General features: G+C 40.1%; 7 protein-coding genes across 7 annotated transcripts; all 7 read right to left on the reverse strand.

Annotated features, from left to right (window-relative positions):
* Nucleotides 1-1378: 1378 nt before the first annotated feature.
* LOC149104978 (uncharacterized) lies at nt 1379-16523 on the reverse strand. Its single transcript, XM_089272306.1, has 5 exons — nt 16517-16523; nt 15987-16145; nt 14265-14393; nt 12563-12691; nt 1379-2604 (listed from the first exon to the last, which is right to left on the reverse strand). Exons 1-5 carry the CDS (start codon nt 16521-16523, stop codon nt 2246-2248), a joined length of 783 nt encoding a protein of 260 aa, XP_089128432.1. The 3' UTR covers nt 1379-2245.
* Nucleotides 7212-7811, reverse strand: LOC149104979 (uncharacterized). Its single transcript, XM_089298944.1, has one exon. It carries the CDS (start codon nt 7692-7694, stop codon nt 7212-7214), a length of 483 nt encoding a protein of 160 aa, XP_089155070.1. The 5' UTR covers nt 7695-7811.
* Nucleotides 7827-8961, reverse strand: LOC149104980 (protein CFDP2-like). The gene has a single exon (XM_089298942.1). The coding sequence runs from the start codon at nt 8409-8411 to the stop codon at nt 7827-7829; it is 585 nt and encodes a 194-aa protein (XP_089155068.1). The 5' UTR covers nt 8412-8961.
* A 594-nt stretch (nt 16524-17117) lies between the features above and the next one.
* LOC149104981 (epidermal growth factor-like protein 8) lies at nt 17118-19027 on the reverse strand. Its single transcript, XM_089272307.1, has 3 exons — nt 19021-19027; nt 18193-18306; nt 17118-17326 (listed from the first exon to the last, which is right to left on the reverse strand). Exons 1-3 carry the CDS (start codon nt 19025-19027, stop codon nt 17187-17189), a joined length of 261 nt encoding a protein of 86 aa, XP_089128433.1. The 3' UTR covers nt 17118-17186.
* LOC149104982 (uncharacterized) lies at nt 18916-26729 on the reverse strand. Its single transcript, XM_089298943.1, has 3 exons — nt 26238-26729; nt 25811-26118; nt 18916-19185 (listed from the first exon to the last, which is right to left on the reverse strand). Exons 1-3 carry the CDS (start codon nt 26317-26319, stop codon nt 19042-19044), a joined length of 534 nt encoding a protein of 177 aa, XP_089155069.1. The 5' UTR covers nt 26320-26729; the 3' UTR covers nt 18916-19041.
* Nucleotides 21349-22103, reverse strand: LOC149104983 (uncharacterized). Its single transcript, XM_089298940.1, has one exon. It carries the CDS (start codon nt 22062-22064, stop codon nt 21426-21428), a length of 639 nt encoding a protein of 212 aa, XP_089155066.1. The 5' UTR covers nt 22065-22103; the 3' UTR covers nt 21349-21425.
* Nucleotides 22101-23894, reverse strand: LOC110065644 (protein CFDP2-like). Its single transcript, XM_020772797.2, has one exon. The coding sequence runs from the start codon at nt 22689-22691 to the stop codon at nt 22134-22136; it is 558 nt and encodes a 185-aa protein (XP_020628456.2). The 5' UTR covers nt 22692-23894; the 3' UTR covers nt 22101-22133.
* Nucleotides 26730-27581: the final 852 nt, after the last annotated feature.

The following is a 27581-nucleotide window of genomic DNA, read 5'->3' on the forward strand; positions in this document are numbered from 1 at the left end:
CATACTTCACTTTCATCTACTACCGCAGTTCAAATATGAATTATTTCATATATACTTCACATCATTTCACTCACGGGAAGATATGAACTCAATTAATTGACCTCGCTCCCAATGTGTGGCTTCATAGCTCAGTTGGTAGAGCATCGCACCGGTATCGCGGAAGTCACGGGTTCGAATCCCGTTGAAGCCCTGATTTTTTTTTCAGGCTTCTTCTTTCCAGTTGCTTAAATTGGAAAATTTACTGCGATGATCATACTTCACTTTCATCTACTACCGCAGTTCAAATATGAATTATTTCATATATACTTCACATCATTTCACTCACGGGAAGATATGAACTCAATTAATTGACCTCGCTCCCAATGTGTGGCTTCATAGCTCAGTTGGTAGAGCATCGCACCGGTATCGCGGAGGTCACGGGTTCGAATCCCGTTGAAGCCCTGATTTTTTTTTCAGGCTTCTTCTTTCCAGTTGCTTAAATTGGAAAATTTACTGCGATGATCATACTTCACTTTCATCTACTACCGCAGTTCAAATATGAATTATTTCATATATACTTCACATCATTTCACTCACGGGAAGATATGAACTCAATTAATTGACCTCGCTCCCAATGTGTGGCTTCATAGCTCAGTTGGTAGAGCATCGCACCGGTATCGCGGAGGTCACGGGTTCGAATCCCGTTGAAGCCCTGATTTTTTTTTCAGGCTTCTTCTTTCCAGTTGCTTAAATTGGAAAATTTACTGCGATGATCATACTTCACTTTCATCTACTACCGCAGTTCAAATATGAATTATTTCATATATACTTCACATCATTTCACTCACGGGAAGATATGAACTCAATTAATTGACCTCGCTCCCAATGTGTGGCTTCATAGCTCAGTTGGTAGAGCATCGCACCGGTATCGCGGAGGTCACGGGTTCGAATCCCGTTGAAGCCCTGATTTTTTTTTCAGGCTTCTTCTTCCAGTTGCTTAAATTGGAAAATTTACTGCGATGATCATACTTCACTTTCAGTGAACGTTGTATTGTACGTAATGTAATTTAATAATATTGTACCTAGAGAGTTCCACCACCTTCATTCCATATCAGCTGACATTTTCAGCCGTGCAAGGAATTGATTCTCTCTTCTCTACCCACCCTATACAGGCGCCTGCGGGATCGCCTTCACAGGTACTACGGCTAAAACTGTGGCCCCCAAAACTTTGCCACGCCTTTCGTAAATATTTCATAGCTTCGCGTGTTCCCTTTCGTAAATCCGACCAAACCTTACTGGCTTGTGTCTTCGAAATAGCGGCTAGTGTGGCTTAAATACAGGTGCTTAGTCCGTTTTTGTAAAACACTCTGAAGAAGTCTACTACTGGTTTAGTATTTAATTTTAAATTTAAAAAATCAAGACAAATTTAAAAAGAAACGAAAAGTTGTAAATTAACAAAAACAAATTATTAAGCTTCTCTTTCTAAACCGGTTTGTTAAGCCACCTTTGTCTGCTTATACCATAGAGACTAGGCTATGCTACTCAGCTAAATTTACGAGAAGTTATTATTTTATACAAAATTGCCGATTACATTTGCTGTTTCCCTTCTATCGTGTCTAGGATGTCAGCAAATTTCTAATTTTGTTATTGTTGTTTAACTGAAGAGGATAATAGCCAACAAAATTAACTAAAGAACTTTCGGCATTTCTGATTGGCAATTAAACTGGATACATTTTAATAAAACCAAATCTAACGAAAACAAACAAATAAACAAACATAGAAAACAAAACTTTAGCTACACTGGGGAAAAATGAGTTATCCCTATTGCATACGTCTTATCGACAATTTCAATCAAAATTGGTGAAAACAGTGTTTAATAACTTTTAATCAAATCAGCCAAAACCGATAGGAATAGCTGTTCTCAACAGAAAACAAAGCTATGGTTGTTTCGTGCAATCAAGAAACATTGCAACTTCCGCTTTCTAATCAGATTTCTTTGAAAAGTCTCTCGCCATGAGAAACGGAACTGTTCAAAGTTTTTTTCCGCCACTTTTTCACAAATAAAAGTGAAAACTAAATATTGATAAAATATTATTAAACTGAAATTAAACTAAGTAACACTAATTTTGGACTACCTTAGTTGTGCTTTGAACAACTAGGCCCTTGTTAAGTTGAACTGTAAGTAATCATGTCTGGAGGTATCCACTATTATTCAGCTGAAGCTAGCTGAAACACCATGAAATCTCACGTGCTATTGTCGGATTAGTCAGTACCCACAATAACGGACATTACAAAAGGGTGGGGAATTCAACTTGTAGATATAGTAGGAGCCACAATTTTTTACTTTAATGAACACGGATTTGTAGCAACAGTCGTCTTCCCTATTAATGCAGACTTTTCTTGTGACTGTACCCTGAGCCACTGTAGGATGACCTTCCTTCAACCAGGCCGGAAAGTTTGTATCACATCTGCTCCGCCGTGGACATTTTCTCACCATTTTTGTTCCTGCGGCTCCTTTGAAGCGATACCAGCCATTGAGGTTGTAGTCACATCTTTTGTTTCTTGCTACGTAGTTATATTTTCTTGTTTTATCGTTTAAAGTTTTGTAATTCTTGCATATGTCAGCTAAAAATTAAACAAAGAGATGCGTAAATAATTATTCCGTCGAGGAAAAGGTTGTTGTTATTCATCGTGGTAGATGCAATATCAAAGTATATTATCGTTTGTCTCACGATGTAGTCACTTGAGATGTAGATGGCGACGTTTCGACTGCTTACTGCTAGTCTTCTTCAGACGATAAGGTCGACTGATTGCACGGTATCATTTATATCACAAAGGTCGACTGTGATTGGTGTATTTGTTCCATTGTTCCGGCGAGTAGCTGTTCCCTCAGTGGTCCGCTGTTGTACCGTTCTCCTGTTGTTGTGTTTTTTTATCGTGGGCATCCATGCTTCAGGAATTTCAATTCCACCATCCCTGTTGATGTTATTAGGGTGAAATCTTTGTTGGGGTTATATCACATGTTCTTTGCTTGGCGGTTATATCACTGGTACACACGTAGGGTCAAGGAAGCTATTCACATAAGACTTCACCCTAATAGCATCAACCGGGATAGTGGAACTGAAATTCCTGAAGCATGGATGCCCACGATAAAAGAACACATCAACAGGAGAACGGTACAACAGCGGACCACTGAGGGAACAGGTACTCGCCGGAACAATGGAACAATGGGAGGATCGAAATGCACCAATCACAGCTGACCTTTGTGATATAAATGATACCGTGCAATCAGTCGACCTTATCGCCTGAAGAAGACTAGCAGTAAGCAGTCGAAACGTCGCCATCTACATCTCAAGTGACTACATCGTGAGACAAACGATAATACACTTTATTAATTATTCCGTCTTTGGAAGCCTCTTTCGTGGTGTGTGTTGTAGTTTGAATTTGGTTACTTTATGCATTTTTTTCCATCTTATATTGGTTTATCACTTATGGATATGTATCGGCAAACATTTGTAAATGATTTGGACTTCGTCTCCATCTTTCTTAAAGGAGCAAGGTTGTAAAAGGATCTCGCCACCCAAAAATAGCTTCTGCAATAGGTACTTTATTTTTACCATCTTTTTTGTCTATTTAACCGAGATCTCCATGTTTACAGAGGTTATCCCTGGGTGAATAGATTTGTCCTTCAGGGGATGATATTTATTGGTTCTAAGTACAATAAACCGCTAGATGGTTATCATGCGGGATATTTTAACCAACATCGTGGTGGTTCGAACTTCATATGGGTTATTTATCATGTATTTTCCTGTTAACAGTCCTCGCATAACGAGAAACTGATAAATGTACTAACTGTAGCTAACTAACGAGACTAAACCAAGCACAAAATGGGTCTTAAAATTATTTCAAGATAAGAAACCATTGCCTGAAATTTGACAAACCCAATAAGCAAAACGTTTATGGGATTAATTTATTTGAAAAATTCATCTTTCTTCCGTCTTAAAATAATTGTTTTTACACAGATTGGAGTCAGGAAAGAAACATCACAACACCTCTTCTTAAAATAAACACACAAGTTTGCTTTCCAACGCGGATGTTCCAGTTCGTTTCAGGGGACAACAGCGAGCAAATTATAGCACACTACAGCTTACGGCCGTCTACTCAAGACCTCAGGTACAGTTTTTCCCAATATGGACCGCCCTAGCCTGGCAAATAACATGGTTATTTTTCTCCTGCGGTAGATTGGTTTTAATTACAAAAATGTTTGTTTACGCAATTTCGTCATTCAATCGGCTTATATGCCGTCTATTAACGATTCCACTTAAAAAAAATCTTCGCAACAAGCAAGTAATTCAGATATGACTAGACAAAGAAAGATATATTATTAAAAGAAAAGATTTAATTTGCACTACTTTATGTTATTTAGTTGCATTTAGTTCACCAGTTAAGAGCGAATGTGTGCAAAAATCGAGCATTTTCAAAATATGGCGGCAACAGCCAAAAAATCCGCATTTGGCTCATATTCTCAGGTTAGGTTAGGTTGTGAAACAAATCACAACAGACTTCAATTCGTTTGGCTGAATATCGATTTATTTACGAGAAAATTGATAATAACGGAATTTCGAATAACCGAATTTCGTCAAAATGTCGTTTTTGTAGCTCAAAATTTAAGACGAATCTCGAAGCTTCGCGTCGCAAAATGGAACAACCTAGACCAATAAACACTATCAAAGCTTGAAAGCCAACATCAAAACATATGTTGAGAGCAATTTGAGCAATTCTCGTCGATTTATTTACAAAATCTAATCAAATTTATCCGGCCTACTTTTGACGAGACTAAAAATAAGTCAAAAGAAAGGCGTTATTTAACTATGTGCTACACAAAATAAATGTGTGAAAATCTGGCTTTTGGAAGGCGATTGGTATTTCTTTTCGATCTCCAAAGGATTTTTTTGGGGGAAATGATTTAACGCGACATTATCAAATTTGAAAGTTGGATAAAATGCACCGATTCGACGGGGGAAAGGGGGGATGTACACATTCACACGCAAACTCAATTGTTTCGCATTTGAAGTCAAATCTACAATTTATTTAACATATGATCCTCTTACCCTCATGTTGCTGCATTAAAGGAGAGGGCTGCAGTCCTGAAATATTTGCAACGTTCACATAAAAGCAATATAACTTGTCAGAATACCGAGTGCAGCGCACTAAGGTGCGGGATTGCGGTTTATCAAAATATATTGATACAATATTATTAGTCTGATAATAGATATTATGATATTTTATTGATATTTTGGTGATAATAAAATGATAATATCGAGAAAACATTTTCATCACTATGTGCATGTCAAATATCGAAATATCATTATTATATGAGATTATCATTATAGTTGCCTAATAATTTTCTCTCGCAAATTCTGTAATTGTCACTATCATAGTAATTTACCTGAAAAAGTGGTAACTTGAGATATCAAAGTATCACTTTCATATCATGGGAATAGCATGGAAAAGTATAGTTCAGAATAGTAAGCTATCATATCATGTATCACTCTCATCCTCAAATCTCCGTCCAGTGATTTTATCGTGTGACAAAGAAGAACAGACGCTAACAGTGATTATTTCATATATCATGATAATATCAAATCAGTTAATTTCACTGCTGTTTGCTTGCGATTAGCTTTTGTTTGTTGTAAAGGGACAGCATTGTACTGCATCATGCGTTATCACTTTACCACCAGGAAAAGAGGCCATTCTTAATAATATATTCTAATAATATCATGATTTATCACTCTATCACAGGGGGAAGAAGAAATTCTTACTTAGTTAAATATTCTGGTAATATCATGATAACATGCTTATATGATGAAAACATAATGTGGAATATCAAAAAATCAATCCCTTATCACTCACTCACTGCCCATTGTGCCCACTGGCACGTAGGGCAGCAACAAAGTTCTTCCACTTCTGTCTGTCTTTGGCCAGCTGTTGGATCTTGTTCCAGCTCTGTTTTAAGCCCCTCAATTCTGTCTCTACAGTACGACGCCATGTATTCTTAGGCCTTCCACGCTTGCGCCTGCCTTTGGGAGTCCAGAATAGTGTTGTCTTTGTGATGGATTCATTATCCTTTCGAATTACACGGCCAATCCACCTCAAGCGTCGTTGCATATTAATAGTGCCCATGACCTCCTGTTTGCACCGCGAAAGCAGATCCTTGTTGGAAATGGTCTGAGGCCAGAAGATGCCAAGTATTTTTCGCAGACTTTTGGTGTGAAAGGTTGACAGCTTTCCCAGATCACTTTCTAACATTCGCCAATATTCTGACCCATACAAAAGGGTAGACAGAAGATGGCTCTGATAGATCTTGAGCTTGGTATGTGTACTGTACTGTGACGACCGCCACACATTGTTCAGCATCCTGTAGGTGTTTCTGGCTTTGTTTAGCCAGCTCTGGATGTCTAAGCCTGCACCACCATCTTGCCTGACGATGCCGCCCAAGTATTTAAACTGATCGGTCATCGGGAGGTCTTTTCCATTTACCTTGATGGGCTGAGGGTTGGAGATGTTAAGGGTCGTGACCTCTGTTTTGGTAAGGCTGATGTTTAGTCCCACCTGGTGTGCATATTTACTTAAAAGGCTGGTCTTCTCTTGCATGTGGCTGTGGGTGTGAGAAAGCAGAGCTAAATCATCCGCAAAATCTAGATCCTCTAAGGTGGAGAAGAGGGTCCACCTGATGCCCCTGGGATGGTCTTCCGTAGTACGGCGCATCACCCAATCAATGGCTAAGTTGAATAGCAGTGCAGACATCACGCAAACCTGTCTGACGCCCGTCTTTACCTCAAAAATGATATCACTGTTCTCTGCGCTACAAGTGAAGGCTTCATAGAAGCTCTGTATAAGTTGGACAGTCTTCTGGGGAACACCATAGGCTCGAAGTATGTGCCAGAAGCTGTTTCTGTGTATACTGTCGAAAACCTTTTGGAAATCTACAAAGTTTATGTACAGCTGCCTCTGCCATTCGGTACATTGCTCAATGATGTTACGCAGTGTGAATAGCTGATCTGCACAACCCCTACCCTTGCGGAATCCAGCCTCTTCTTGCCTGAGCTGCTGATCTACTGCACTGGAGATTCGTTGGATGATAATCTTTGCCAGGATTTTACTTGGGGTGGATAGGAGGGTGACGCCGCGCCAGTTATTGCAGTCGCTTAGTGGACCTTTTTTGTGGATCTTTACGATGGTACCTTTGGTCCAGTCATCTGGCACTCTCTCCTGCTCCCACATTGCAGTAAACAGGGGCTGTAGAATCTTACTGAAAGTTCAGGGTCAGCCTTGAAAAGCTCCGCATTCAGGTTGTCTTGGCCAGGAGCTTTGTTGTTTTTTAAGGTTTTTATGGCTGCAATGATTTCCTGCTTGTTTGGAGGATCTGTGTTCACATCCAGGTCGGTCTCAGCCTCTTGAATGTCAGCTTCAACTGTGGGTGGGGGTCTGTTGAGGACATCCTTAAAGTGCTCTGCCCAACGAGCCTCCTGCTCTCTTCCGGTGGTAAGCAGTCTACCCTGTAAATCCTTAACAGGGGCTACCTTTCTGCCCCCATACTTGCCACATACCAGTTTTGTGATTTTGTAAGCCTTTCCCTGCTCTCCTCTGTTAACTGCATTCTCTGCCTGTCTAGCAAGTTCATCAATATATGCGCGTTTGTCGGCTCTTGCCATTCTCTTAACACTTCGGTCAGCCTCTCTGTACTAGAGCTTATAGCGTTCTAGCAACCTTTCTGATTTGGTGTCAAGTAGTTTCTTCTTCAGATTTCGTCTGCCCTTGATGGCTCTTAAGGCTGCTGGCTTTATCTACTTCTTCTTCTTCTTTAGTGCCTTCTTAAAACCTAGACACGCCTTGCTGCTCTCTGTGAAAGTGAATGACACTTGCTTCCATATATTGTTGACTTCATCAGGTTCGGACTCATCAAACAGAACCGCCAAGGATTGAAATCGATTTCTGAGTTGAGTGATGAAAGCATTCTTCACTGATGGCTCTTTCAAGTTGTCTGTGTCGAAGCGCTGGTTGCAAGATGGCTTTCGACCAGTGCTCCTTAGCTTCAGCTTAACATACGCCGTGACAAGATGATGGTCACTGCCAACATCAGCTCCTCTTCTCACCTTAACATCCAGAAGTGAGCGTCGCCATGTGCCATTAATCATCAAGTGATCAATCTGGTTCCGATCTCTACCGTTAGGAGAGCACCATGTAAGCTTGTGAATATCACGGTGAGGGAAGATTGTTCCGCCAATGACCAGGTTGTATGCTGCACACAGTTCTGCAAGACGTTCACCATTTTCATTCATAGTACCACAGCCTTCCTTTCCCATTGCTCTGTCATAGCTCGAATTATCACTTCCTACCTTTGCATTAAGGTCACCCATTATAACCAGCATGTCATGACGCGGTAGTTTCTCCAGTTCAGCTTGCAGTTGTGCATAGAAGCTGTCTTTCGTGGTGTCATCACTGTCGTTCGTTGGTGCTTAACATTGGACAAGGGACAGGTTAACATGCTTCCCCTGCATTCTAGCTGTCATAAGTCTGCTGTTGATTGGTTTCCACTCTAAGAGGTACTTTTCCAATCCTTTCTTGACTATGATGGCAACTCCCTCGTGGTGTTAGTTGTCATCCCTGCCAGCATACAGCACAGTTTCTCCAGTTGATGTTTTCACTCTTCCAGAACCTGTTCACTTGCTCTCACTGACTCCTGGAATATGCAAGCAATAGCGCCTCATTTCAGCTGTAACTTGAGCCAGTTTTCCCGTTTGATACAGGGTTCGTACATTCCAAAAACCTATTCTGGTCTTAGTCTTGGTGCCTAGGACTTTCATAATCCTGTCAGTGGCTTCCTTGCGGATTTCACCACTGCCATTCATCCGTGTCATTTGAGTTGACTCTGAAAGGCCACGGCACACAGTTGTGGTTGTATCCTCTGCTGCTGTTTCCGTAACATAACGTTTTTTTTTTACAGGACAGGGTTGTTGGCCCCGTGCCAAACCCCCAATCTGGAGGGCCAGGGGATCACTTTTTGTCAGGCCCCTACCCTTCGACCTGTCCGGCATGGGTGGCCCTACCAGGAGTACAAGACTACAGCCGGCACAGCTCTCCGGGTTATTGGGACACGCAAACCACCCTACCACGATAAGGTAGTGATCCCATAAGGGTGGAATCCCTTATAAAACCGGTGATAAATCGTGATATTAGCAACATCGCTAACAAGAACCATAGAAGATATTTCTTGATATATTTTAAGTGATAATTAGTCAGGATATAGTGATAAACCGCAATGCTGCACTTCTCACGCGTAGCGCCGCCTCCTGATCATGACTTATGTTTACAAAGCGTACCAGTTTCGCGTTTTCTAATTTGGTCTGATTTGAGGTTTCTCTGTTCCCATCTGGTTGAAAATATGAGGCTGCTATTACTTCACGTAATAAACATTTGCTTAAATCTTAGTATTCAACCCTACAGCGAATCAGAGGCAGGCAAAAATGCAGGCAAAAATGTCGTTATTAGGACACCTGTTTCCTCGTTTGGCGGAAGAATGAAAATTAATTCAAAACGTGGTCAACTGAAATCGACAATTGCGGGAAAAAAACTTTGGAGGGGAGGTAGGGGGAAGGGGTGGACGGGGAGGGTTTTGTATTCGCGTTTTACGCACGAATTTTGACAAAATTCACCCATCACCCATACTTTTAGCTGCTTTTAACCAAACCTTTTTCATAAATTCACGAATCACATGTGTCTTTTAGTTGTTTTTCACATGTCACACTAATTTTAGCCTTCGTCACGTGTCATTCATAAACTCTTTGCACCCTCTATCGACGATGAACTAATGGGTCCGTTACTGTGTCGGAAGTGAGAGTTTAGGTTTTGATTTCGCTCAGAAAAATATTCACTTTTATTTCCACGATTGGCGAAGCCGAGAGTTTTAGCAAAAACAACCTTCAACAGATATTTATTTTTATATTACTTCTTCTCCAGAGGCAACGCCCTTATAAAGCTACTCGTACACAGCCTAGGTAGCGCGCTGTCATATTCACATTTATCTTTCCCTATTAGTAGTCTAAAATGGTTTTCGGTAATAAAAGCATTTTGTCGTATCACAAGCTCAAGAAACCCTTAGAGTAATCATTCAATGACTGATTGACTGATGTCCCGGAATTTTCAGGAATTTTCAGGAATTGTCCGTGTTCCTCGTTTTAATTCGTTCCGAATTGTCAATTTATTTCAAATATAGAAATTCGCTTTAAATTGGCATCTTACTAATTATACGAGACGACTTGTAAACACTGTCAATATTGCTTTCCGTAACGTCTTTTTCAATATGGATGTCTGCTGCTCGTTCAAAAGCATAGTTGGAGGAAACTGAGGCTATGACAGACGATCCAGAGAACAAGAAATGGTAAACATACTTCTATTAGCTTATGCAAAGCGGACTGATAGCCATTCAAACAGTTTCGTTTTTTCCGGGCCAAAATATGAAGTCGAACTAATCCTTAGCTGAGGAGCCAAATTCTCTCCTCCTGTTAACATACCTTCTATGGGATGCTTCCCAATTATGCCAGGCCGACCGGTCAGAAACCAGGGCACAACAGTGTGGCTCACTACAGCTTAGGGCCGTCTTACTAGGAGCTTAAGAAAACCACGACGGCAACGGCAACGGCAACGACAACGTCGCTAAACAAAAGGTTTAAGGTGATTCCTTACATTTTCATTGCGCATCCATACTGCGCATAATTTATGACGTCACTAGCGCGCGCTCGCGCACGCGCACATTGAAAACATGGCGGATTTGCTTAGATATTGAGTTCTGTCAGTTGAAAAATGGCTATAGCACACTAACGAGCTCGGGCACCCCAATTTTTTTTTTCAGTCGTTTTAATCAACTAATCATTAGCTTTACGTCAGAAAAGACTGATCTGATTCCTATTGTTGAAAACTGCTAAATAAGGAAAATAGCAACTGCACTGTAGTCTTTTCTATTTGCAGTTTGATAGCCGTGGCCAGCAATTTGGTTCCAATATTTTAACAAGGATTCAGCTGTCTGTCATAATCAAACTTAAAAAGTTTATTTGTGTCCGACCTAAGTATTGACTGTAGTTTGAGGCGTGTTTTCGTGAGTCTAGGTTCACGAAGATTTTACAATAAATTGGAATGCGTTCTTGCAGTCAGCACTAAATAATGCTAAAATGGGACGTTTTCAACGCCTCACTGCTCCTTAACGAGCATGGACACTCCCTTTTTATTTTATAATTAAAGTTCTCATATGATAAATATTCAGTGGACAAAGTTTGAACAAAAATCTATCGACAGTTTTATTTCAGGGGAATTACCTTAATGAGCGGAGCAATGGCTGTGCGTGTGCGTTATAATTCTTGGTACATTTCTCTGCCGTTCTCTCCAAGAAAACAACGTGAAATGACCAAATTCTGCGTTGTCTGGAGAACGTGAACCACGACGGCCAATTTTTTAAATTTTTATTTCGAATTTACCGATGTGTCTTAAATTCAGTTTCGTGATAGCTTTGACAGCGATAGAAAAAGTAAATGACTTTAGGGTACCGCGAGATTCGGAGGTAAAATATAAAATCATTTTTTTAACCGACGTTGTCCTCGGCGTCGCCGTCGTGGTTTCTTAAGCTCCCTATTATATCTATCGCACTCCGACATAATCTCAAGTGCAAATTGGCCGGCCAAGTGATCGGTATCGGGAAAAACTGTGCCCAAGGTTTTGAGTTTTTCTGCGGTAAATTGGTTTTAGTTTCAAATCACGGTTTGCCACTTTGTCATTCAATCGGCTTACGTGCCGTCTACTAACAAGTTCTCGAAAACAAATTTTCACAACAAGCGAGTAATTCACATATTAGGCAAAAAAGATATATTATGAAAAAACAGATTTGTTTCGAACTACTTTATGTTAGTTGCATTTAGTTCAACAGTTAAGCTCTCGCAATTTTTTTTTTCCGTTGTTAAATTTAGCGCATGCAAAGTTTGAAGTTGTACTACAAAAACAATTTCTGTCAGTCGTGGCGAATCACTTGAAATCAAACTTTTCTACCGTAAATTGAAAGACAAAAAGCGGGGAAATTTTTTTAAGTGTATTCCACAGAAATTCTCTTAAATACAGCAACGATCAGAGAAGTAAACTCTACTGAATTCACTCATTTTTTACTTAAAATTGTACGGCGAGAATAACACTGGATTACCCGCCCTTATAGCGCCAAACTCAAAACAACCAAACAAATCCGCACAACTTTAAGACATTCAATTGAATTTAGTTACAGTGACTTTCCTTGCCATTTAAAAGTTAGTAGAGATAAACTTGCGTTGATTTATCGTCGATAGAAGAGTAAAAAAGGCAAAAGATTGATGATTATCGCTAATTCGTTCACGCAAAAAACCACGATTCCGCCCGCCGTGAGCAGCCGGATGGGAAAATTCAGTCCACTGCCGGAACCAATCAAATGGCAGGATTTGTTAGATTTCGTCCGCTCACCAACTGAGAAACGGAAGTAAAACTACTAATCATAAAAACTATGTTGCACCTTCACAATTACGACCGTTCTTTACAAATCCATCTTTGCACTCGCAGTTGTACGATCCAACCTCATTCTTGCACACAGAGTTAGCAACAGCAACACAAGGGTTGACCTTCGCAGCGCACTCGTTGATATCTAAAAACAAAGGGATGTGAGTGTTAGTATCTCAATAAAAGGTCGAGTGTGCCATTACGAGCAGGAAAAGGACTTGTAGTGTAAAAATAAAATACTTAACACGTGACAATGGCAATGAAAGGAGAAAAACTGGATGGTATCTACGATCTATGATTCACGGGAGGAGAAACATTTTCCCCCTGTGTGTGTGTTATTTTTTTTTTAAATACCGATGGGTTTTAGAATTTAGATAATATTTTGCGTAACTGGGGAAGGAAAAATGTAAAACGTCTTGTCGAGCCTGTGAACAGGTTCGAGAAGCGGAAGGAAGAAAGACAAAAAAAAGACGTTTCTTTTTCGATACTGACGAGGAAAAATGCTGGAGCAGTCTCAATCGAGCGTGAACCAAACACAAAACGAGTTTCAATATTATTTCAATTTGAGAAACCATTGCTCTGCCTCGAGTTTAACAAATCCAATAAGCAAAATGTTTATGAGATTAATTTTTTCAAAAATTCAACATTTTTCAGTCTCAAAATAATTGTTTTTACATAGATTGGTGTCAGGAAAGAAACATCACCTTTTAGAATAAACACATAACTTTGCTTTTCAACTCGAATCTTCCAGTTCGTTTCAGGGAACAACAGCGAGCAAAGTATAGCTCACTACAGCTTACGGCCGTCTTATTATATCTATCGCAGCTAGAGAGTGTCTACGACACAATCTCAAATACAAATTTGCTGCTCAGGAGATCCGTATTGGGAAAAACTGTGCTTGAGGTGTTAAAATTGGTTTTAGTTTGAAATCACGGTTTGTTCACGCAACTTTGTCATCCAATCGGCTTACGTGACGTCTACTAACGAGTTTGCGTAACAAATCTTCGCAACGAGCGAGTAATTCAGATAGTAAACGAAAAAGAGGTATTACTAAAAGAACAGATTTATTTCGAACTACTTTATGTTAGCTACATTTGGTTCACCAGTTAAGTTCTCCTTTTTTTTTTTTTTTTTCCGGTGTGAAATTTCGTGCAAAGTTTGAAGTTGTACTACAAAAACAATTTCTGTTAGTCGTTCCGAATCACTTGAAATCAAACTTTTCTACCGTAAATTGAATAGCAGAAAGCGAGAAAATTCATTAAGTGTATCCCACAGAAATTCTCTTAAATACAGCAACGATGAGAGAGGTAAACTCAACTGAAATTGACTCATTTTTTACTTAAAATTGTATGGCAAGAGAAACAGTGGAGTATGCGCCCCTATGGCGCCGAACTACAAAGGACCAACCAAACTCGCACAACTTCAAAACACTCAACTGAATTTAATTACAGTGACTTTCCTTGTCATTTAAAAGTGAATAGAGATAAACTTGCGTTGATTAATCGTCAATGGAAGTGTAAAAAAGGCAAAAGATTGACGATTAGGGCTAATTTGTTTACGAAAATAGATCAACACGACGATTCCGCCCGCCGTGAGCAGCTGGGTGGGAAAATTCCGCCTGCTGCGGAATCAATCAGATTGCAGGACTTGTCGAATTCCGTCTGCTCAACAACTGAGAAAAGAAAGAAAAACTGCTAATCATAAAAACTATGCTGCACCTTTACAATTAGGACCTTTCCTTACAAATCCACTTTTGCACTGGCAGTTGTACGATCCAACCTTATTCCTGCACACAGAGTTAGCAACAGCAACACAAGGGTTGACCTGTGCAGCGCACTCGTTGATGTCTAAAAACAAAGGGATGTAAGTATTAGTATCTCAATAAAAGGTCGAGTGTGCCAATACGAGCAGAAAAAGGACTTGTGGTGGAACTAAACTACTTAACACGTGAAAATGGCAGTAAAAGCAGAAAAACTGGATGGTATCTACGATCTATGATTTACGGGAGGACAAACATTTTCCCCCTGTTTTTTTGTTTTGTTGTTGTTGTTGTTTTTTATTGCCGATAATATTTTGCTTAACTGGGCGAGAGAAAATGTAAAAAGTCTTGTCGAGCCTGAGAACAGGTACGAGAAGCAGGAGGGAGGAAGAAAAAAAAGACATTTCTTTTTCGAAACTGACATGGAAAATATACTGGAGTAGTGTCAGTCGAGCGTGAACCAAACAGAAAATAGGTCTGAAAATTATTTCAGTTTGAGAAACCATTACTTTGCCTCGAGTTTAACGAATCCAATGAGCAAAATGTTTATGAGGTTAATTTTTTCAAAAATTCCAACTTTTTCCGTCTCAAAATAATTGTTTTTACATAGATTGGTGTCAGGAAAGAGACATCACAACATCACTTTTTAAAATAAACACATAACCTTGTTTTTCGACTCGAATCTTCCAGTTCGTTTCAGAGCACAACAGCGAAGAAAGTATAGCTCACTACAGCTTACGGCCGTTTTATTATACCTATCGCAGCTAGAGAGTGTTTACGACAAAATTTCAAATGCAAATTTCCCGCTCAGGAGTTCCGTATTGGGAACTTAAAACTGTGCCCGAGGTCTTGATTTTTCCTGCGGTAATTAAATTGATTTTAATTTCAAATCACGGTTTGCTTACCCAACTTTGTCATTCAATCGGCTTACCCGCTGTCTACTAACGAGTTTGCGTAACAAATCTTCGAAACGAGCAAGTAATTCAGATAGTAGACAAAAAAGTGGTATTACTAAAAGAACAGATTTATTTCGAACTACTTTATGTTAGTTGCATTTAGTTCAACAGTTAAACTCTCGCATTTTTTTTCCGGTGTTAAATTTAGTGCATGCAAAGTTTGAAGTTGTACTACAAAAACAATTTCTGTCAGTCGTTGCGAATCACTTGAAATCAGACTTTTCTACCGTAAACTGAATTTCAGAAAGCGAGAAAATTCGTTAAGTGTATTCCACAGAAATTCTCTTAAATACCGCAACGATCAGAGAAGTTAACTCAACTGGAATTGACTCATTTTTTACTTAAAATTGTACGGCGAGAGAAACACTGGAGTAAGCGCCCTTATAGCGCCGCCAAACTACAAAGAACTAACCAAACTCGCACACCTTCAAAACACTCCATTGAATTTACTCATAATGACTCTACTTATCATTTAAAAGTGAATAGAGATATACTTGCGTTGATGAATCGTCGATGGAAGTGTAAAAAACGCAAAGGATTGACGATTAGGACTAATTTGTTTACGAAAATAGATCAACACGACGATTCCGCCCGCTGTGACCAACCGGATTGGGAAATTCCGCCCTCTGCCGGAACCAATCAGATTGCAGGAGTTTGTTGAATTCCCCCCGCTCACCAAGTGAGAAAAAGAAGAAAAACTACTGATCATAAAACCTGTGTTGCACCTTTACAATTGGGACCTTTCCTTACAAATCCATCTTTGCACTGGCAGTTGTACGATCCAACCTTATTCTTACACACAGAGTTAGCAACAGCAACACAAGGGTTGACCTGCGCAGCGCACTCGTCGATGTCTAAAAACAAAGGGATGTAAGTATTAGTATCTCAATAGAAGGTCGAGTGTGCCAATACGAGCAGAAAAAGGACTTGTGGTGGAACTAAACTACTTAACACATAAAAATGGCAATAAAAAGCAGAAAAACTGGATGGTATCTACGGTCTATGATTTACGGGACGACAAACATGTCCCTCTGTTTTTTAGTTGTTGTGGTTCGTTTGTCTTTTTTTTTTAAATTGCCCATAATATTTTGCTGAACTGGTCGAAGGAAAATGTAAAACGTCTTGTCAAGCCTGTGAACAGGTACGAGAAGCAAGAGGAAGAAAGCAGAAAAAAAGACCTTTCTTCGATACTTACGTGCTGTCTACTAACGAGTTCGCGCAACAAATCTTCGTAAGGAGCGAGTAATTCAGATACTAGACATGAAAGAGGTATTACTAAAAGAACAGATTTATTTCGAACAACTTTATGTTAGTTGCATTTAGTTCACCAGTTACGTTGTCCAATTTTTTTTTTCCGGTGTGAAATTTCGTGCAAAGTTTGGAGTTGTACTACAAAAACAATTTCTGTCAGTCGTTGCGAATCACTTGAAATCAGACTTTTCTACCGTAAACTGACTTTCAGAAAGCGAGAAAATTCGTTAAGATTATTCCACAGAAATTCTCTTAAACACAGCAACGATCAGAGAAGTTAACTCAACTGGAATTGACTCATTTTTTACTTAAAATTGTACGGCGAGAGAAACACTGGAGTAGGCGCCCTTATAGCGCCGCCAAACTACACAGAACTAGCCAAACTTGCACAACTTCAAAACAATCAATTGAATTTACTTACAATGACTTTACTTATCAGTTAAAAGTGAACAGAGATAAACTTGCGTTGATGAATCGTCGATGGAAGTGTAAAAAAGGCAAAAGATTGACGATTAGGGCTAATTTGTTTACGAAAATAGATCAACACGGCGATTCCGCCCGCAGCTGGGTGGGAAAATTCCCTCCTCTGCCGGAACCAATGGGATTGCGGAATTTTATTGGATTCCTTCCGCTCACCAACTGAGAAAAGGAAGAAAAACTACTATTCATAAAAACTATGTTGCACCTTCACAATTACGTCCGTTCCTTACAAATCCATCTTTGCACTGGCAATTGTACGATCCATCCGTATTCTTGCACTCAGAGTTGGCAACAGCATCACATGGGTCGACCTGTGCAGCGCACTCGTCGATGTCTAAAAACAAAGGGATGTAAGTGTTAGTATCTCAATAGAGGGTCTAGTGTCCCATTACGAGCATAAAAAGGAATTGTGGTGGAAAAACTTGTGGTTGAAATAAGCTACTTATAAAGTGAAAATAACAAAAAGGAAATCAAACAAACTTCAATAGAACCTTGTAACAAACGAAACCACTAGAAATGGCACCTGAATACACTACAAATTCTAAAACGTTTGCAAGGAATATAGAAACGCCTTTAACAGATACGTTTTGTTAGAGTAATCGTGTGGCTAGCTAACAGGAAATTGTCAATGTAATTAACCATGCAATTCTGCTCTATGTCGATCGATTGTCGACATTTCAACCCTATTACTTACACAACATTTAACCTGGTGTTATCTAGTTTCACGTTGCGTTGCAGCGCTGTACGCAGTAGCAGTGGAATTCGTTTACTTGTCAGAGTAAATTCTGTCTTAACTTTCAAAAAACTTCTCACTTCATTTCTTCTCCCCCACGGAAGGTGTAAATTAGGTCCTGGAGCCACGTTAATCCGGTCAATAGCCTCTCTGTCCTCCTTCTCCTCCCCCCCAACCCCCCTCCCCTCTCTCCCATACTGGAGGTGAAGTTATGTTATGAAGTTATGACCCTGGAACTACACCCCCAAGTGTGTTTAGCATGAGTAAATCTGGGTCATGTGTCCGCTCACAGGCAAACTTTCACAAGGAAATACATGCTGGAAAGAAGAACAGATTAATGTTTCCCAGCAACTGGTTTCTACGAGACCATAATAGTCAAAAACGAATTGCTCGCGTTGCTTGCCCTTTTCCAGTAAATTATTTCCACGAAATATTAAGGCTGGTGATGTTTTCGGTTACGGTTATACCTGTTTCACACTGTGTTCCATTAAAGCCTGATGCGCAGCTGCAGTTGAATCCGTTCACTCGGTCTGTGCAGGTCCCGTTGTTCTTACAGGGATGCCTTGCACAGTCATCGATATCTGTTTAAGACAAGACAGACAGGACAGCCATTCTTATTCACTACATTATGGATCAAACGGATCACAACGCGCCAGAAAGTAGGTATATATTTTATATATATATATATATATATATATATATATATATATATATATATATATATATATATATATACAGAAATAGGAAACATCTTTATCAGATGTCCATCAGTATCATAATTCAGTCAGAAGATTGCAAGGGATCTGCTCCTTGAAATACTGTTCCATGGAGAGACGATTTCTTGATTTCTCGGCGTAAAATGCACGGGGAAGAAAGAGAGAGAGAGCAGACCAGACCCCAATCTTTACACGAGCTCTTGAACAATGCGATCGTGTTGCCTCAAGGCATACATAAATGTTATTGGTCTTGGCCTTGTCATTTATAGAGGGATTTTCCACTTTCGTATACTTTTAAGACTAGGGTATAAGTTTAAACTTCAAATTTAAAAATAAAATTTGAAATATTTTTTTTAAAAATACAATAAAACTGAGTTACCGAGAAACGTTTAACACAATATTTCGATGTCGCTATGACATAAAATTAAAAAAAAATATCTGTCTTAGTATATACAACGTACGCAGTGTGAGGTAATGAAACAAACCAATGTTTTTTATAGCAGTGAGGTAAGGTAAGAAAAAGTAACTTTATTTAGATTCCGCTGGGCGACTTCTTCTTTATGAAGAGCATATTATAACATGTCATATCAAGTAACTCTATCATCTTTTAAGTTTTATCGTCGTCTTACCTGTTTGGCAAATACTTCCTGTGTATCCTTTTGCACAAAGGCACACAAAGCTGTTTTTCTCATAAATTGAAACGCAAGTTCCACCGTTCTGGCACGGTCCACTCATACATGGAGACTAAGAAATAACCTGAAATTTAGTAACTGAAGGTAGGCTAAGCTAAACTAAGCTAAGACAAACCCCGTAGAGACCATCAGGTGATGAATGACCATTCTACTTCTTGTATATATCGCTAATCAACACAGAAGCTCAATGGCAGAGAGAAAAAGTTGAAAGCTTTCTCGCTGGGAATTCACTTCGATCGATGATGAAAAACATGATAGCGGCCTCCCAACCTCAGTCGGACCAGAAATTGGTTAACCATAACGCAAGAAAGCATCTCTTCCAGAATCTTTGTGATTGTATAATATTTCACCTACTGAAATTGTGCTGATAACTAGACACAAAAATATAAATTAATTCGCTAAATAACTATTCGGCTCTTTTTCAACAGCACATCTCGGCCGATTTATCCGGATACAAGGGACAGAAACCTTCTGGTTGTGTAATGATTCCGTCTTCACCGAAAATAAGAATGGATGAAATTACGGCAACATCGACAGTTCAGCCCAACACAAGTACAGGAACTTAATCTATTTTTACTAGTGCCAAGAAGGACAAGTGAATGTTTTCACAACTGCTCGGTTCTGAAAAGCTAAGAGTTTGAACAAAAAGAGTTTAAAAGACAGCGAACTATTTTCAGTGACAGTGACGAAAGCTATTTTCTGCGGGCTGTATGATACAGAGCAGCGTAAATGCAATATTAGCCGACGTGCTTTTGGAGAAATAACATGAGGTAAATCGTGTTCAAAAAGAAAATTACATGGTGGCCTGAAGAATATAGATTTTATTTTCTCGGGTTAAAAACAATATTTTACAAGTCGAAAATATATATATTTTTTTATCACTCGCACTGCCATCACTCACACTCACTCATCCTCATCGCTCCTATGAGGACTCTTGAAGCCGGCCAGAAGATCACGCCATCCACCCCGGTCTGAGGCCAATGCAACAGCAGCTCCCCATGTATGCCATCCGAGCTTGTTCTTTTCCATCTCCACGGTTCTTTTCCGCGTCTTTCTCGGTCGACCTCGCCTCCTCTTACCTTCAGGTGCCCACGCAATACAGTCCTCAAAATGTTGTCAGGACTTTTCCTCAATACATGTCTTAACCATCGGCATCTTCTCACCCGTATAAGGCCTGACCTCGGCGTACTACCTATGGCTTCGTACAGCTCTTCGTTGCTCAGATAGTTGGGCCAGAATCTCCTCAACACCCTCCTCAAGCATGTGCAGTGAAACACATCCAGTTTGATGAGATCAGTTGCTGTCACCCTTCACATTTCGGCTCCATACAACAGCACGGACAGCATGTTCGAGCTCAGGATGCGCAACTTGGTCTTCTGGCTGAATCTGCCTGACCTCCAGATGTTCTGGAGTCTGGTGAATGCAGTTCTCGCTAGTGCTAGTTGTCTCTAGATGTCTGCTTCTGCGCCGCCAAGTTTGACAAGTACTGAACCTAAGTACACGGAGGATTTTACATCTTCCATCTCCTCTCCTTCTATCCTGATGTAGTCCGTACATCTGTGGTTCATCCTAAGCGTCTTTGTTTTGCGCGGGTTGATCTTAAGCCCAACAATGCTGCCAGTGGCTGCTAGCCTATCGGTCTTCTCCTGGAGATCAGCAAATCTGCTTGAGATCAGAGCAACATCGTCAGCATAGTCCAGGTCTTCTAGAACTGATATGAATTTCCATCTCAAGCCGCGTCTCTTATCATTTGTGTGCCGCATAACCCAGTCCATGATCAACACCAAGTTGAAGCCAGACAACACACACCCTCGCCGCACGCCACTCTTCACTTCGAACCAGCTAGAATACCTTCCGCCTTCTGTGACGCAGCTTGAGCTCGGATGATGTAGTTCCTTAATAGTCCTGATAAAGATGTCAGGGATGCCATACTGCCCCATAATGTCCCAAAGTCTCTCTCGGATAATGCAATCGAAAGCCTTCGAAAAGTCAACGAAGTTAATGTACACTGGTGGTTGCCATTCCTGGCACTGCTCAAGGATATTCCGAAGAGCAAAGATTTACTCAGAGGTTCCCCTTCAAGATCGAAATCCTGCCTGCTCCTGCCTAATCATCTCGTCCACGCCACTCTTCACTATGTCAATAAGGACCCTGCATAGGATTTTGCTTGGTACGGAGAGTAGGGATATACCGCGATAGTTATCACACTGAGTGAGGTCACCCTTCCTCGGCACTTTCACTATGAGCGACTTCTTCCAGTCCTGTGGTACACATTGGTCTTTCCAGATTGTGTTAAAGTAAGTGGAGTTGTTTCACAGCATCCTTCTCGGAGCACTTGAGCAACTCGGCACTGATGCCATCTATCCCTGAACTCTTGCCATTCTTCAGACGGTGGATCGCTTTCCTAACTTCAGCAATTGAGATGTCACCAGTGTCGATGCTTGTGATAACCTCAGGTGCTTGATCTATTACTGGTAGGGGTATGTCAGGTCGTTGTACATTCAAAACTTCCTTAAAGTGCTCCCTCCACCTTTGAAAGACTTCCTCTTCATTTACAAGATGCCTGCCCTCTTTATCTTTGATGGTAGTCATTTTCCTTCCTTGTCCAGCTATCTTTCTAGAGATCTGGTACAGGTCACCACTGCAGTTGTTTCTGGCTGCTGTCTCAGCGTCTTCTTCTAAGTCGTTCAACCATCTCCGCTTGTCTGCCCGAGCGCTGGCTTTCACTTCCTTGTCCTTCACAGCATATGCAGCAGCGGTTCTTTCCTTCATGCGGGCAGACCGTGTACATCCCATCTTCTCCTTTAACCCTCGTCTCTTTTCAATCTTCCTGTAGGTCTTCCCCCTGATCCAGTCTTTCTTCACTCTCTTCTTCTCTCCCAGCACCTTCTTGACACTCTCGTTGTAGACCTCCTTGAATCGTCCCCACATCTCTTCGACATCAGCTGCGTCATTCGTCCCCAACACCTGGCATTGCTTGCTCACTTGCAGCCGAAATACCTATTTGACACAGGAATCTCGAAGCTTCTTGATGTCAAAGATGATCCTCTCCTTCCTCTTCCTCTTTGTGCTGCATAGTTTCAGGATAACCTTTTCCATCACCATGTGATGGTCCGGGTTGGCATCAGCCCCTCTCATTGCTCGGGTGTCCATCAGCGAACCTCTGTGTCTACCATTGATAGTGATATGGTCGATTTGATTCCCATCTCTTGCATTCGGGGAGGTCCACGTAATCTTATGAATGTCTCTATGCTTGAATAGAGAGCCTCCAATCACCAAGTCGTTGTTGCCATAGAACGTCGCTAGCCTCTCTCCGTTCTCGTTCATTCCTCCAAGTCCATGTCGTCCCATCACCTTCTCCCATCCTTCATTGCCCTCTCCGATTTTGGCATTCAGGTCCCCCATCACAATTAGTACATCATGTCTGGGTGTTGTTTCAACCTCCCGCTGCAGTTGTTCATAAAATTCTCCCCTAGATTCGTCATCTGCGTCACTGGTGGGCGCGTACACTTGGATAACAATGAGTTTTGCATAGCGTGAGCTGCAGCGTGCGCTCATGATTCTCTCGTTGACAGGGTTCCAGTTCGTCAATCGTCTTTTCGGTTTGCGTAATCAAGTATCTTTATGGGATGCAGTGATTAGTCGCACGCCCAACCCCCAAACTGGAGGGCCAGTGACTACCATTACGCCTGGCCTCTACCCTTTGACCTGCCCGCCAAGGTTAGACATGCTGGAGGAAGACCCCCCGTCGGTATAGCTCTCAGGGTCATTGAGGCACGCAAGCTCCTCCACCACGACAAGGAAGATATGGCCGCCCTGCCATATCCTCTATATATTTATTTTTACCACATTTAACCCGCAATTTTTTGTACAATTTTGGCCGCAAATTTCAAGTGACGAGATCTAATTCCTGTGTCGAGTTTTTTTTTTTCTCTTTTGCTCCATGAATAATAAATAGGACATGGAGTTAGACTGCGTGTTAGGTTTTGTTTTGCGAGCTTCCAGGTTTTACCTACTCAGTCGAGTCTCTAGGTTGTGTTTGTGTTAATTGTCGTTTGAGCAAAACTAGGCTCGCCCGCTCTTCTGTCATATTTATATTTTACTGCTTTCATTAGGCTGCGCTCTTTTGTAAAATATTGTTTTTACTACTCAAAAAAACATCTTTTTATTTATATCCTGAGCCGCCCTGTCACATCCTCTGTATATTCATTTTTCACCCCGTTTAATTAACAGGCAATTTCGTTTGAAAGAAAATACGGGTGCACAGTTTTGGCCGGAAATTTTGAAGTGACGAGATCCTTTTTACTTCGTTTATGTATGAGACAGTGAGTTAACCTGCTTGTTAGGTTTAGTTGTGCGAGCTTCAAGTTCGAACCCACCTAGTTCAATTCCGATCATAGTTTTTGGTTGTGTTTACTCGTACTGAACGAAATTAGTCCGCTTAAGTCAAGTATTCCGTTATATTTAATTTTCACCCGTTTCTGTAACAGGCGGCGCTAATTTGCAAAACACGTCCTCGATATATTCATTTTTCACCGCCGTCCTGTTATATCTTCTACATGTTGTCTTTTTACCTGAGGCTCGTTTAACAGGAAATAAACAGGATAAAGCATTTATTGGATAAGAAGACATTGCTTCTACTTATGGATTCTTTTATCTTCAGTAAGCTGTTCTACTGTTCTACTGTCTGGTCGAACACAAGCAAGTCTAACATCGAGAAATTACAGTTGGTGCAAAATTTTGCTGCACGTATTGTATTGGGACTCCGAAAGTACGACCATATCTCACAAGGCATCAAATCCTTGAATTTGCCGCAGGTCAGCGATAGACTCCACATAAATGACGCTGTGATGACTTTCAAATGTATTCATAATCTTGTTCCAGACTACTTGATTGATAAATTCATTTTCCGATCTCAAATCGCTACAAGAAACACCAGACAGAGTAATGACTTAAACATTCCACGTTGCCGACTGGCTACCGGACAAAGATCATTTGCATATCGCGGAGCAAAAATCTGGAATGAGCTGAGTGATGATTTGAAAAGTTTACCTTCTGTGAAAGCTTTTAAGGGACACTTGATCAAACATATTTTAAATGTTAATAATGTAAATTCTTAATATTCAATTCTAAACTTTGTAAATTTTTAAATCTTTAATACTGTAATTAATTTTAGACTCCTTTCCCATTTTGTTTATTCATTTTAATTGACGTATTTTTATCATTTTTATTCCTTTTGTAACTGAAAAGCCCCTTTGGGGAGTTGCAAATAAAGTATGTATGTATGTATGTTTTTTAGGGGAAAGTGAGTGCTTAATTTTTGTCGGAGAGATCTTCCTGTGTGGATGTGTTTTGCTTCATGAAAAATAAATGAGACCTGCTTGTTATGTTTTGTTGTGCGAGCTTCAAGGTCGAACCTTCTCAGTTCGTCTTTAGTTTCAGCTTTGTGCTTGTGTTCGCTCGTAATTGTCGGTTGAGCGAAGTTAGGCCTCTCAAGTCATCTATACCGTTATATTTATCTTTTATTTCTTTTTACAGGCTGCGCTCGTTCGTAAAATCTTGTTTTTATTACTCAAAAATAAACTTGTATCTCTGCGCGCCGCCCTGTTATTTCTTCTATGTATTTTTTTACAGAAAATTTTTGTAGAAAATATTGACCGTGTAATTTTTTACGCAAAGTTTGAAGCGACGAGATCTTTCTGTGCCGAGTTTTCTTGTTTGATGAAAAATAAATGAGAGAGGAAGATAAGCGGCTTTGAGGTTTTTGTTGAACGAGCTCCAAGGTCTAACCCAGTTCGATTTTAGTCTTGAAATTGTGATTGAGTGTGTTCACTTCTAATTGTCGGTTGAACGAAATTAGGGTTCTCAAAGTCAACTATACCGTTTTCCCCGCCTTTAACTGCCAATTTTTGCAGGACAAAATGTGCACGAGCACGTAATTTTCTGGAGATTTTGAAGCAAACTTCCACGCCAAACCTTGAATTTCCAAATCAAAGGGTGGTGAATGGCCCTTCAAAAACCATGTGTCTCGCAAAATGTTCGTCGAATTTTACTGTACTTCCAGTTCAGTTTTTTCAATACACTTTGAAGTCCGGTTTAATTTCGCACTTTAGAAAGTAGCAAATGTCTCGGGCGCGCTATTTTCGCCTTCTCCCAAAGTCCCGCAGTTGCCATTCGCCACCGCTTTATGGGAGCTTCAAGTTCTAACCTACTCAATCTGAGTCTTAAAGTTTGTGCTTGTGTTTACTTGTAATTGTCGGTTGAAAGCAATTTTAACAGGCAATTTTTGTATGAAAAAATGAGTCGCAGTTTGTGCCGGAAAATTTGACCAGACGAGATCTTCCGCTTTGTGGATGTTTTTTGCGGCATAAAATATAAACATGAATGAGGCAATGAGTTAAACAGCTTATTAGGTTCTGTTGCGCGAGTTTCAAGGTCGAGCTTACTTAGTTCAAGAGCTGAGCTTACTCTTGAGTTTACTTGTAACTGTCAACTGAACAAAATTAGGCCTCTTAATTCACATGTCTGATTCAGTTTACATTGGTGACATCTATATTGAAATTGTACATTGTTGAAGAAAACGTTTGATCCGTTTTCTCTCTAGCTCTTGAAGAAAGTAGTTTGCTAAAACGAACTTATCAAAATGCATTTCAAAGAGTTTGTCATTAAGTACTTACCCCAATACTGAAGTGATGGAAAAGTTGGCTGCTGATGAACTTGCCCGAGTTGTTGTACTTGTCAGATGGAAGTAGTTCACATAAGATTCTTCCGTTGATGTCATAAAATGCAGCCAGGTTGAAGGAGAAACATGACGGTATGTTAACACATGCAAAGCCACATTCTTTTCCGTTGAGGACATAATCAGTACCAAGACTTGTAATGTTTAAGTACGAGAACTTGTGGGCCTTAAAGTTGGCAAAAGTGACGCCATTGTGAACTCCTCGGCTGATACTTTGAGCGCGTGCATCAATGACGTTAGGTGAACCTGTGTTGATTTCATCCGCAAAGACATGATTACGAAGTCTCTCAAAGGTTTTCACTAAGTTCTGAATCGGTTAAAGAACATGCATTTTTGTTAAAGAAAGTATATAAATGGAGCGGTACCTTTTGAACTTGGAATGGCGCTGAACGATATCGTCAAAGCCAAAACCATGGTAGAACATTGAAAAAGATCCATCCGAAACATGGATCAGGGCCGCCAAGTTCCGCGGCTTACTACCTATAAATTATGACGAATGATGCACCACTCGAAGCTGTTTACAAGGAATATGAATATTTTTCCAGAACGTCTGTTTTCGCGAAATTGAGAAGATTCACTTTCAATGTAGATTATTAAAGACTTTCGGGCGCGATATTCTAATTATACTGCATACGTTCTGAACGAAATTAATATTTTTCCAGAACGTCTGTTTTTGCGAAATTGAGAAGATTCACTTTCAATGTAGATTATTAAAGACTCTCGGGCGCGATATTCTAATTATACTGCATACGTTCTGAACGAAATTAATGTATTCATTTCGATGCTAATGGCTTTTGTTAGGGCGTTATCGACCAAGTTGCCAGGAGGAATGAATAAATATATTCCAAAACATAAAAAAAAAATGTTATTTTCTGTAACCTTACTGATGATCATGGAGGGGAAACGAAGTAAAATCTGTTTTTCAGTGGAAATTTTTCGTCAGAGAAATGTTTCCTAGTTGCAACGTCTATTTTGAGCGAATTTAAGTGTGCGTGTTCCGTTTCGTGGCAATAAATGATGTATTTTGTTTATACATGTAATTTGAACACAAAACCACCTGGCTAGTTGGCTTCATTAGTTGTTTTATTAGCCTGTAGTGAATGTTGCCGGTCGAATCGTATTATTTTCAGTGCATTAAAAGAAATTATTTATTAATTACATGTTTTACAAATAACTTTTATCCATATCTTCCTCGAAGTACACGAAACTTTCTGATTCTTAGTATCCAATCAAATGTAGCACTGGTCAATTCGAGCCACGAGTCAAGATCGAGTCAAGTTCAATTTTTCTCCCTGTTATTCTGTTTGTTGTTTGGTCTTTTGGTTTTAATTGCTGTGTGAAAATGATGCACCAGGGGTGCAAGACCAGCAGGATGGACTTATTATGTTTTGTCCGCCGTTTGCGAGAGTAATTTCCCACGTTGGTTCGCATCTGCTTTTCAAAGAAGTAAACATTACTCGGCATTCATTAATTTTCCTCACAGATTCTGATTCAGGCAGGAGTTGCCTTTCAACGAAACACCGTCAAAATTGACGCGAAATATAAAAAAAATAAGCATTTCGTGGCACTCCAGCGTTGTCTTGTAGCTTCCACAGGGACCCCTAACACGAAATAATAGATTCCAACCCATTCTCTTGCGGTCATATTGGTGGATAATATTGGTTTTGTGTAAAACACTTATTATTATTTTTTTTAATCACAATTATCAT

The sequence above is a fragment of the Orbicella faveolata genome, unplaced genomic scaffold (genome assembly GCF_042242905.1).
Source record: "Orbicella faveolata isolate gen_17 unplaced genomic scaffold, um_ofav_v1 contig_34, whole genome shotgun sequence".
NCBI classification, from domain to species: Eukaryota; Metazoa; Cnidaria; class Anthozoa; order Scleractinia; family Merulinidae; genus Orbicella; species Orbicella faveolata.

What these genes read in the sequence shown, in the direction of transcription:
- LOC149104979 (XM_089298944.1), bottom strand. Translation starts at nt 7,694, where the DNA reads ATGGCAAGAGCCGACAAACGCGCATATATTGATGAACTTGCTAGACAG.
- LOC149104981 (XM_089272307.1), bottom strand. An exon ending in TGGAACACAGTGTGAAACAG is followed by an intron (nt 17,327 to 18,192) that starts GTATAACCGTAA and finishes CTTTGTTTTTAG; the next exon opens with ACATCGACGAGTGCGCTGCA.
- LOC149104982 (XM_089298943.1), bottom strand. Translation starts at nt 26,319, where the DNA reads ATGTTTCGGATGGATCTTTTTCAATGTTCTACCATGGTTTTGGCTTTG. An exon ending in CGCCATTCCAAGTTCAAAAG is followed by an intron (nt 26,119 to 26,237) that starts GTACCGCTCCAT and finishes AAATCAACACAG; the next exon opens with GTTCACCTAACGTCATTGAT. An exon ending in TCCATCACTTCAGTATTGGG is followed by an intron (nt 19,186 to 25,810) that starts GTAAGTACTTAA and finishes GTTATTTCTTAG; the next exon opens with TCTCCATGTATGAGTGGACC.
- LOC149104978 (XM_089272306.1), bottom strand. An exon ending in GAAAGGTCCTAATTGTAAAG is followed by an intron (nt 12,692 to 14,264) that starts GTGCAGCATAGT and finishes CTTTGTTTTTAG; the next exon opens with ATATCAACGAGTGCGCTGCG. An exon ending in GAACGGTCGTAATTGTGAAG is followed by an intron (nt 2,605 to 12,562) that starts GTGCAACATAGT and finishes TTTAATTTTTAG; the next exon opens with CTGACATATGCAAGAATTAC.
- LOC149104983 (XM_089298940.1), bottom strand. Translation starts at nt 22,064, where the DNA reads ATGTGGGGACGATTCAAGGAGGTCTACAACGAGAGTGTCAAGAAGGTG.
- LOC110065644 (XM_020772797.2), bottom strand. Translation starts at nt 22,691, where the DNA reads ATGAGCGCACGCTGCAGCTCACGCTATGCAAAACTCATTGTTATCCAA.
- LOC149104980 (XM_089298942.1), bottom strand. Translation starts at nt 8,411, where the DNA reads ATGCTGGTTATAATGGGTGACCTTAATGCAAAGGTAGGAAGTGATAAT.